This window comes from Corvus hawaiiensis, chromosome 2, assembly GCF_020740725.1.
Source record: "Corvus hawaiiensis isolate bCorHaw1 chromosome 2, bCorHaw1.pri.cur, whole genome shotgun sequence".
NCBI lineage: Eukaryota > Metazoa > Chordata > Aves > Passeriformes > Corvidae > Corvus > Corvus hawaiiensis.
The window spans coordinates 18855197-18866084 of NC_063214.1; the positions used below are offsets into that span (position 1 = coordinate 18855197).

The window sequence follows — 10888 nt, forward strand, 5'->3', positions numbered from 1 at the left end:
TGTTGGTCACTCTTCCACGGGGTGCAGTCCTCCAAGGACAGGCTGCTCCAGCCTGGAAGCAGGGGCCCTCTCTCTCTCCACCCAGTCTCCCAGTGGATCACAGCCTCCTCCAGGCATCCACCTGCTCTGGCATGGGCACCTCCCCCACGGGCTGTGGGTGGATCTCTGCATCCCCCGCGGATCCTCATGTGCTGCAGGGGGACAGCTGCTTCACCATGGTCATCACCACGGCCTGCAGAGGAATCTCGTCTCTGGCACCTGCAGCACCTCCTCCCCCTTATTCTCCACTGACCTTGGTGTCTCCATGTTTCCCTCACATGTTCTCACCTCCTCCTCTTCTCTGGCTAGAAAAAAACTGTGCCCCACTTTGTTTTTGGTCTTCTTCTTAAATACATTATCACAGAGGCGTTACCACCATCTCTAACTGGCCCAACCTTGGCCAGCAGCATGTCCATCTTCAGAGCCATCAGGGATTGGCTCTGCCAGACACAGTGGAAGTTTCTAGCAGCTTCTCACAGAAGCCACCTCTGTGGCTTCCACCCTCCCCCCCACTACCAAAAACTAGGCCATGCAAAACCAACACAGCCTGCATCATCCATCTCCATGCTCTTTGTGTCTTAGTGAACACCAGGGTCATTAGTTACTCGGGCAGCCAGTCCCTGTCGTCTCAGCAGACGTCTTGTCTCCTCCTGCTACTAAAGGTATGCATCAAGTGACCCCTGAGACAGAGCTCAGCCTTAGCCAAAGCTGCCAAACACCTCTCTGAACAGCCTTTTCTGGATAGAGAAAACATTCTGCCCCTTTCCTTCCACCTGAGAAGAAAATCGGACCCATCTGCCTACGCGGTTACTTTAATAAACGCTCTCATAGCTGAAACAACAAGGATTTGGAGAATGGTATCTCCCAAGGAATGTTCTCTGGCAGTGGAGTCTGGGATAGCCCTCAGTCATGCTATTAAACCTCTTTAACCTCTAAAACCAAGGTGGTTGCATCCAAACTGCTTGTAGGGATAAGTTCTTAGCTTGGGAGTGGGTGCTACCAAACTCAGTGTGAGAAGAGGGCTAGAGACAGTTCCAAGCACTAGAGTGAACATGATGTTTCCACACCCAGAAACATGTCCTGGGACTCTAATTTACTAGTACAGACATAGCCTACAGATCTGATCAGAAATTTCAGAAGGCAATGGAAAATTTCCCATCTTACAGCATAAGCAGTGCTATTAGCATTCTCACCAAGATGGGAAATGTCCTCCACTGGAGATTTTCAAGAATAGGTTAGATAAAATCACAGAAACACAGAACGGCTTGGGTTGGAAGGGACCTTAAAGCTCATCTTGTTCTGACCCCCTGCCATTGGCAGAGACACCTTCCACTAGACCAGGTTGCTCCAAGCCGTGGCCAACCTGGCCTTGAACACTTCGAGGGATGAGGCAGCCACAGCTTCTCTGGGCAACCTGTGCTAGGGCCTCAGCACCCTCACAGAGAAGAATTTCTACCCGATATCCCATCTAACCCAGCCCTCTGGCAGTGGGAAGCCATTCCCCCTTGTTCTGCCCCTCCAGGCCCTTGCTCAAAGTCCCTCTCTGGCTCTTGCAGCTCCTTTAGACACCGGCCTAAAGGTATCCCCAGAGCCTTCTCTTGTCCAGTCTGAACATCCCCAGCTCTCCCAGCCTGTCTCCAGAACAAGGAGAAGTATGAATTTCCTGCCCGTGTGTATCTTGGTCCAGCCTTCCTGTGTGGGCATCCCTCCCTAAATTATCTCTGCTGTATCTCTGAAAACCACACAGCAAGTCTCCAGTGCTGACTCATTCATCTCTATAGCTACTACAAATCTTCATTTGCTCCACATCTTTAGTACCTCCAGGGTTTGAGATGAATGACAGAACATTAGCAACAGGCAATTCATTAATACAAGAGGCAGTCCAAAATTTTCCATTGAAGCCTTTATTGTTTTGTTTCCTCTGCTAGGAAAGGAAGTTGGTGGGATGGAAAAAATAATTGGTTTGGTAAAAAAAAAATCTGGTTTCGCAATATTACTTCTCAGGGGTAAATGCATTTTCTTAGTACTCATTTGGACACCTTACAAAGGGGGGTAAGTGGTTCCTTTCCCTTTTGTATCTTTTTTCTTCAGGGAATAAAGGTAACAAGAGAAGGCAGAATGTAAGACAAAGGAGAAGGGGGGGAAAAACACCCAAGAAACAACTAATTCTGGCATTTTTCCACAATTTCCAAATAAAAAGGGAAAGCATTCATTCATTCCTTCTTTTATTTTTGCCAAATGTGCTTCTAATTGTTTCACATCCACCAGCAAATGCCACTGTCTGCACATTTTGTCGCCTGCTCTCTCTGGTCCCAAACCCCCAGGGTCAAGTCCAGCCTTTGGTGTAGCAGGGAGAAGTGCTCTGCCCATCCTGTCCAGAAGTTCAGGGGCAGAAATCCCCTTACCCAATACAGATAAAGCCCTCAATGATGCCACCACATCACAAATTGAACAAGAAACAGCTCCATCCACCACCAGCAGCTTTTCAAGCTGACCTGACTGAAGGATTCTCTGGTCCTTGGTCCCTCAGGGTCCATGGACCACCCTGAGAAGCAGGACCACAGGGAAGAGGGGGGGTGAAGGAGATGTAACCTGCCTTGGTTACCTGTAAACTTGGGCAGCTCATGTGCTGGGGAGGGAAAATGAGACAAGAAGTCCCTCAGTGCTGGAACCTGTGTCACGCCAAGCCACACCCAGTGAAAGCAGTGGGAATAAGTACATAAATAAATCCCATGTATAAGTGAATAGTTAATAAATTATTGTTAATAAATATATCAATATAAATAATGTAAATACTATGAATAAGATAAAGAAATACTAGAAATATTGGAAATAAATCCTATTTATTCTGTAGGATCCCTGGGCACAGGCAGTCTCTGGCAGACATCCACAGTCCTGCCACTCTGGCCTCACCGAAGGCTTCTGGCTCAAATGCTAATACAAACAAATCATTCATCCATCTGGCTGGGAGGAACCTCCATCTTCCATGGACATTACCATCTGGTACCACCTCTGCTCTCTAACTCTGGGCAGACCTGGGAGGAGATCACAGGCACATGGTCTTTGTGATACTTATCTGTCTTAGTATACAGAGGTTAAAAAGTCCCTTTAGCATGGACTTCCCCCATGACCTTGGGTGAGTTGCTTACTCTATCCCATGCTCTCAGGTATTCCTCACATGGAAATAATACCCAGTGGGACAGAGCGAGCTTAAAAACTATTGCTGGTCTGCTCTTTTGATTTCACCAAGGAATTGTTTCCCAACCTTGGAGACACTGATTTGCAGCAGTGGCAGAGGACTGTAAGGAAATCTCCCCCTGACTCTCTGCTGATGGGGAGCCTTCATCCATGCACAAGGAAGAAAAGCCCCATGTGAGCCGTCCTTGCTCCTCTCTAGCAAGAAGTCATTAGGAGGTAATTTTGGGCTGCTGCACGGCCCACAAGGTTGTCCCAATACACTGTGGAGTCTCCATCCTTGGAGATGTTCAATACCCACTCAGTATGTCAGCAGCCAGGTTCTTGGCAGTAATAAAGATTTGGAGAATTTGGTTTTTAAAAAGAACCCAAACAATAAACAACACTTATAAGATGCCTAATTGGAACAGAAAAGAGAACAATTAGCCAAAACATCACTTATGCATTAATGAAGAGGTGCTTATGTTTTAGGGCTGAGCGTCAGAGCAAACATTTCTCCTGCAATATGCGGCAAGGGAAGAAAAACATGGAAGTGGGAGAACACTTTCCCAAGTGGAAAGAAAAGCCCTAAGAGTATCGTGAAAGCCAACAAGCAACACAAAGAAAGCTGAATCCTTCTAGCTCTCCTTAGGTTTAACATCCCAGCTGACCCAGCCTTGGGGAGGAATCCTAGCCCAGTGCCTTAGGAATTTGTTGGAGCAGACTGGAGGGATAGGAAGCTGAGCTATCTGTATTTAAATATGCAAGTAAGTCTAATTATCTTTTGTAGCAGCGGAAGAGAAGCAACACAAGGGCTCTCCAGTTCCAGGAGAGCTTTCTGCTTTAGCTCTGCCATCTCCAGCATGAACACAGACCTTGCAAAGTGAGCAGACAAAAAGCTGAGTCTCTCAGATCACAGCAGATTTAAGGGCTATGTTACTCCTGGAAACCCCTTTCCCCACACTCTCCACCCCTGCAAAACAGAGCCCCCAAAAATCCCTGGCCATTTTCTTGTGTCTCAGCCAAGCACCACCATCACACCTGGATGCACCTGAGCCTCCAGCATCAGCCAGTGAGAGCTAGAGCTGATGCCAAATGACAGCAAAAATCAAGATCTTACTGCTTCAACTGTTTCCCACTCAGGAAGGGGGGAAAGCAGATGACTGTCAGCTTTGCTGTGCCACCAGTGGAACAGAGGAGTCAAGTCCCAGCTTCATCTTAAATATGCATGAATGTACTACCTGTTTGATGGCCAGGTGTCACCTCTAAATCTCCCCAACGAGGAAAATAAATCATTCAAAGCCATGAACACCTCAGCATTCACACAGCTATAGGGAAAAGCAAAAAGGCTGCCATCACACTTTTGTCACCGCAACCCCCAGCTTTGCTCTCTGCCACCTCCACTTTGGTCTCAGCAGCGGTGGGCTCTGCCAAAGAAAGTGCTGGAAAACACAACTGCAGCAAACCCTCCTTGCAAACGTACATGCAGGACAACCACCCCATCACTTTTGTTTTTGCATTCCCAACACATTGAACCCCTTGACACGGAGAGAAAAAACAGCAGCAGCTCACTGCAATGAGTTTCATGCTCTGAATCCCAAACAAGGTCTACTGCTGAGCTGAAATAAAGGCATCCATTTCTAGTTGGTTGGGGAGGTGGGGGGGGGGGGGGGGGGGGGGACAGAAGGATGTGTCATCCCCTGCTGTGCTGCGTTAAAACATGGCAGCATCTGAAGGCTGCCCCACCCAAGCGGCCTAGGATGCGTGTTCCTCATCCTGGCACATCCCCCACCCCCGGGATGCTTTGTCTTGAGGGTGGGCCAGCCTGGGATGCTTCCTGGGACGCTCCTGTGTGTGGGGCACCCCACTCGTGCATGGGACCCCTGCGATGCCGGGGGGTTGGTTGCAGCATGGCAGCCAAGGATGTGCTTGGAAAGGACCAGAGGCGACTTGCACATCCTAAGGAGGTGACCCCAAACATCACCCGTGTGGAAATCCAAGGTGGTGGGTGTCTGAATTTTGGAATGCAGTGGAGGGAGGGGGACACAGAGAAACTCAAACCTGCTGCCAAACCCCCGACAAAAAGTGTTCATGTATTCACTACCTGCACAGTACCTACTGCCCCATCATCGATCCTCAGAGAAATGAGGAATTTAAGGATACCTCCCCCCCGGCAGGAAATCTGCAAGCCCCCCTGGAATGTTTCACAGCCTCACTCCCAAGGTGGGATGCTCCTCTGGGGATGCGCAAAGGGGGACTGGATAAGAGCTGGCAAGGGGCCGGCAGGTTGGGGATCTAGATGGATGGGAGGCAGGGGGAGATGCCCTCTCACCTGTAGGACGAACTGACCCCCGCCGCCACCTCCTCTTTGATCTGCCTGTTGACAGCATCGGCAGCCGCCCGGCCTCTACTCGGCTCCGCCGGCTGCCCACCCGCCTCCTCCACCTTCTTCCGACCCTTCTCTCTCCCATCCCCAGGCCGCACTGTTTTGGGATGCTCATCCTCCACCTCGGGGTGTTCCTCCTTCTTTTCGGGAGCGAGGTGCACCTTCCGCCGCTTCTCCTGAGCCGGTTTCTCCGGGGGATCGCGGTCCGGGGCCAGGACGGGGGAAGGTCCCGGTTTGGGGATCCAGGGATGATCGCCCCTCTTGGGGATAGGCCAGGCACGGAAATCCTTCTGGTACTGCGTCTCCTTCTCGAAGGGAGTGTCCGAGGGCTGGTACTCACTCTTGGGCTTGCAGCTCGGCTCCGGCCGCTGCACCTTCCAAGGCTTGTAGTCGTGCCGCATGACCGAGTCGGCCGGGGGAGAGGCGTGCGGGGCCGGGCCGGGCCGGGCGGGACCGGGAGCCGGCTCACCCCCTGCGGCCCCCGCCGCCGCCTCGCCGCCGGGCTGGGTCTCGATGGGGGCCGCGGGGCGCGGCGGGGGCGCGGGGGCGGCGGGATGCTCGGTGGCCTCCGAGTATTTGGTGAAAACGAGGGGGACGGCGATGTCCGCCTTGTCCAGCTGGTTCCAGAAGCGGGCGATGCAGCACGCACGGGTGATGCAGGGCCACGCCATGGCGGCCCCGCGCCGGGAACGACCGCTCCGCGCTCCGAACACCGCACTGCTCTCCGCACCGAGCTCAGCGCTCCGCCCCGCCCCAGGTGGGCGGGGCGTGGGGGCGGGGCTTGCACACGCACAGGGGCAAGGCACGCACACGCGCAACACATCTGCACATCAATGCACCTACACACACGTGTGATACATGGCTATGTGTGTGCCCACACCTGCACAGCCACACAGCTGCACACACACGTGAGACATGGCTATGTGTGTGCACAGACCTGCACGGCCACACACACTTGCAAACACACGTGAAACGCACTCAGACATGTGTGCACACATACGCTTGATCCCAGGCCTACACACACATGTACACCTGCACATACATATGTAAGACATGACCATGTGTGTGTGCACACACCTGCACTGCCACAGACCTGCACAGCTGCACACCTGAACACACACGAGAAGACACACCCATGTGGCCCATGTGTGGACAGACCTGCATACTTCATACACACCTGGACACACACACGTGCACAATCACACACCTGCACACACATATGCCAGACATGCAAACCCAGCACACACTTCTGTGTGGGTGCACACATGCATGGTCACACACCTGTACACACATGGGCAAGTCACATACATGCATGTATCAACACATCTCCATGCTTGGTCACACACCTGTACACATATGTGCAAGGTGCCCATGTGTGCAAACACATGCATATGTGGTCACACACACCTGCACACATACATGAGAGATGCACACGTTTGGGTGCACACATACACCTGCACAGTCACACACACTTGCACACGCATGTGGAGATGTGCCCATGTATGTGTGCACACAACTCCATGGACACATACCAGAGCACAAACATGCAAGGAATGCCCATGCGTGTGTGCACACACACAAATGCTTGGTCACATACCTGCACACATATGTGCAAGGTGCTCATGTGTTCATGCACATGAATGCATGGTCACACGCACCTGCACACATGTATACAAGACATGCACATTTGCATGCACACACATGCTCAGCCACACACGTGCAACACGTGCCCATGCACATGCCCATGTCCATGCTTGTGTTCATGCACATGGAAAGACGTGAGCAGACACACTTGCACACGTGCACGTGTACATTCACACAGAGGGGTGCACACTCACACCTACACACATGCATGCACAGGAATGCAAACACACAGGCAAGACACACTTCTGTACACACACCTGCACAGGCATATGTGCACATGCACACACATGTGAACTCACACACAAATACACACATTTGCACACAGACACATGGACATGCAAAAACACAGAAATCACATTCACAAATACAGGTTCTCATGTAAGTGTACATGCAGTGCACACAGACATTTGTACACACAAATGTGCACACATGTGTACACACACAACTGCACACACGTGCAAACAAATCTACACACCTGCGTATATACTCAAACCTGTACACATGCACTCACCCCCGTAGACACGTGCAAATATGCACATGAACAACTGTGAAAATGCACCCCCGTGCTCACACATGCACAATGTGCACACCTGCATTCACATGTGCAAGCACATACATGCACACAGACATAAATATGAACATGCACACACATATGAACACACACACAGCTAGACGTGTCTGTCCACATATGTGCACTGCTGCATATGCACATTTGAATGCACAAGCACATGCCTAAAAGCACATGCATGCACACATGTGCACATACACACAGATGCCCACACACATCCAATCTCACAAATGTGCACATGCTGTACACATGTGCACGTGACCAGATGCACGCATATGCACACATACATAGAAATGCATGTGTGTTCCCATGTGCATACACTCATGCACAGATACTTGGTCGCACATGTACACATATGCGAGCTGCCCATCTGTATGCACAGGTATGTGCAGCCACACACACACACACACATACACGCATATACGTTTTATTCTTTCCTTTTACCTCTTTTTCAGTTGCAAACCCAAACCAAAACACCCCCCAGCTATCTCCTGCTGACAGCTTCCTCTGAAATCTGATTCCCAGGGTGGATTCACAGCCCCAAATCCCACCCTCCTTTCTAGCCTTGCCTCCACCTTCTCCCCATCATGCCAGCCCTCCAACCCTTCCTTCATCCCTTCCTCCATCCCTCCATTCCTCCATCCTGCCATCAATCCCTCCATTCCTCCCTCTCTCCATTCCTCCCTCTGTTTCTCCATTCCCTTCATTCCTCCATCGCTCTATCACTCCATACCTCCATCTTTCCATTCATCCCTCCATCCCTCTCTATTTCCATCCCTTCATCCCTCCATCCCATTCTCCCACTGTCCCTCCATCACTCCCTCAACCCCTCCATTCTTCCCTGCATCTTTCTTTTTATTCCCTGATGCCAATAAAGTCCATTTGCACTCAAATCGCATCCACACTTGAAGCCCTCCAGTCTTTGTCAGCCTTGAGGCACTGCCAGCATTTCTACCAGGAGCAGAACTCCAATAAAACCAGTGAAATCCACACACCCAAATGCTGAATTACAAAGAGAAAAAGCATTTCCCCCTCATCAGTGACTGCAGCTGCTGGGAGTGCAGTGACAGGCAGGAGCATCCCTGTGGGGATTGTTTCTCTAGTACAACGCTTTGCATCCCCTTACTGATTCTTAGGCCCTGAGGATTTTGGGCTTGGGTTTGGTTTTTTTCTTTGCTTGACTTTGCCTGGAATGGCTTAATTTCATTCTTACCTGTAGGCAAATTGTGGAAACTCATTTTATGGATGGTATTGGAGCACTCAGTGCTGGGGATGGATGGTTCAAAGAGCCGCCTTTGGAAAGAAAATAAATAAATATCAACTAGAGATGCCTATACACAGACATTGCTTTGTCTTCCAGATTTATATCATTCCTGCTATTACATCCAGTGCTATTAAAAGTGAGGATTATAATTAAAGATTTAGGAAGCTCCTCAGTATTTCCCAAGTTGGGACCCAAGCCATAGTGTTCTGGGGCATCAATGCACTGTGTATCAGCTTTGAAGGTCCGCAGTGTGCTCCTGTGCATCCACGATAGATGTGCTCATCTCTGCTTAGGCTGGGTTTTGAAATAGAATCACAGAATCACAGAGGTGGGAAAAGTCCCCTAAGATCACTGAGTCCAACCATTCCGTCAGCACTGCCAAGGCCACCAGTAAACATGTCCCAAATGCCACATATACATGGCTTTTAAATTCCTCCGAGGATGGGGACTTCACCACTGCCTTGTGCAGTCTTTACCAGGGCTTGACAACCCTGTCCGTGAAGAGTATCCAATCTAAACCTCCCCTGGTGCAACTTGAGGCCATTTCCTCTTGTTCTGTCTCTTGTTACCTGGGAGCAGAGCCCAACCTCCTCCTGGCTCCAGCCTCCTTCCAAGGCACTGTTACGAATGGAGACAAGCTTAGACAAGTCCTGCCTTTGACTAAGATTTCTGGCAGTAACTCTGTTTGGGGCGGTCTGCACCCCAGATCGCTCTCGTTCGCAAGTTCTTAATAATGGCGGATTAGGTCTATTGCAAAATGAATTATTTATTGAATAGACACAAAATTAACAGACATAAGACTTTAAACAGACTACCTACTACACAGGAAAAAACAAAAAGAACTACTAGTAGATAAAATACAGTGCACGATAAAAAGGTACCTATATTACAGCTAGATAAGAAATAGTACAGATTAGGATTCAATGTAACTTTCCATACTGATGATGGAGTACACATAGAATTCTTTCCTTCAGTTTTTGGGAAAGTATCCATGGAATTTGCCTCCATACTTGGAGAAGAAGTCCTACACATTTCCAAGGTGTGTGTAGGAGGCTTCTGCCTCTTTTATAGTAAAGTGAAGTATCTCTCAGTTAGGAATTCCAGCTTATCTCCTCACATCTTGTTCTCAAGGCCAGTTGTTTATTGGGAATTCCACCCCTGGTGCCAGTGAGAGAAATAACTCACCAGCTAGGTGTCTTGGTTTTGAAAGACAGGTGTCTGCTAAGGAAGGCAGAGGCCCCCCTTGAAGTGGCAGATATAACCCCTTTTCCCTCCAAGTTATTATATTTTGAAATCAAGGGCCTTTAGGCAAAGATGTGGGAAATAGGAATAACAGTTCTTTACTGTCTCTCTATATATATGTATATAACCAGTCAAACAAAACAACAACAACTATGGCAGTAACAGCAAACAATCACAAACCCAGTCCCAGCCTTCTCGGCTGTCAGGCCCTTTCCCCTCGGGTGCAGTTCCACTTGCAGCCGGCAGGGGCGCTGGCGGCTCCCGGTGAGCAGGGCAGGTGCGATGGTTCCTCCGCGGCTGCAGGGGGCGCTCCGGAGCGAGCTCGGGAAGCACACGGCACCGGTGCTCCGGGGATCCCGGGGAAGGATGGAACAAAGGCTTCACAAACCCCTGGGCAGCCGATCCCGGACTCTCAAGAACAGCAGGCTGGAACGGCAGGCTGGAACGGCAGGCTGGAGCAGCAGGCTGGAATGGCAGGCTAGAACGGCAGGCTGGAGCGGCAGGCTGGAGCGGCAGGGACGAACGCAAATCCCGGGTGGCAGACGAGATGTATCCAGATGGGAAAAACCCA

The 10888-nt window shown here is 50.3% G+C and overlaps 1 protein-coding gene and 1 long non-coding RNA gene across 2 annotated transcripts in view; both read right to left on the reverse strand.

The window, feature by feature from the left end:
* The window catches only part of MAP6 (microtubule associated protein 6), a 47355-nt gene extending 40995 nt beyond the window's left edge, over positions 1–6360 (reverse strand). The window contains exon 1 of the mRNA XM_048293630.1: positions 5546–6360. Coding sequence (XP_048149587.1) covers positions 5546–6270 — 725 coding nt within the window. The 5' untranslated portion in view covers positions 6271–6360. The remainder of the gene's footprint in view (positions 1–5545) is intronic.
* LOC125321212 lies at positions 1924–5539 on the reverse strand. The gene is made up of 2 exons (XR_007201482.1): positions 4455–5539; positions 1924–3074 (listed from the first exon to the last, which is right to left on the reverse strand). It is a non-coding gene; the product is annotated as an uncharacterized LOC125321212 (long non-coding RNA).
* Positions 6361–10888: the final 4528 nt, after the last annotated feature.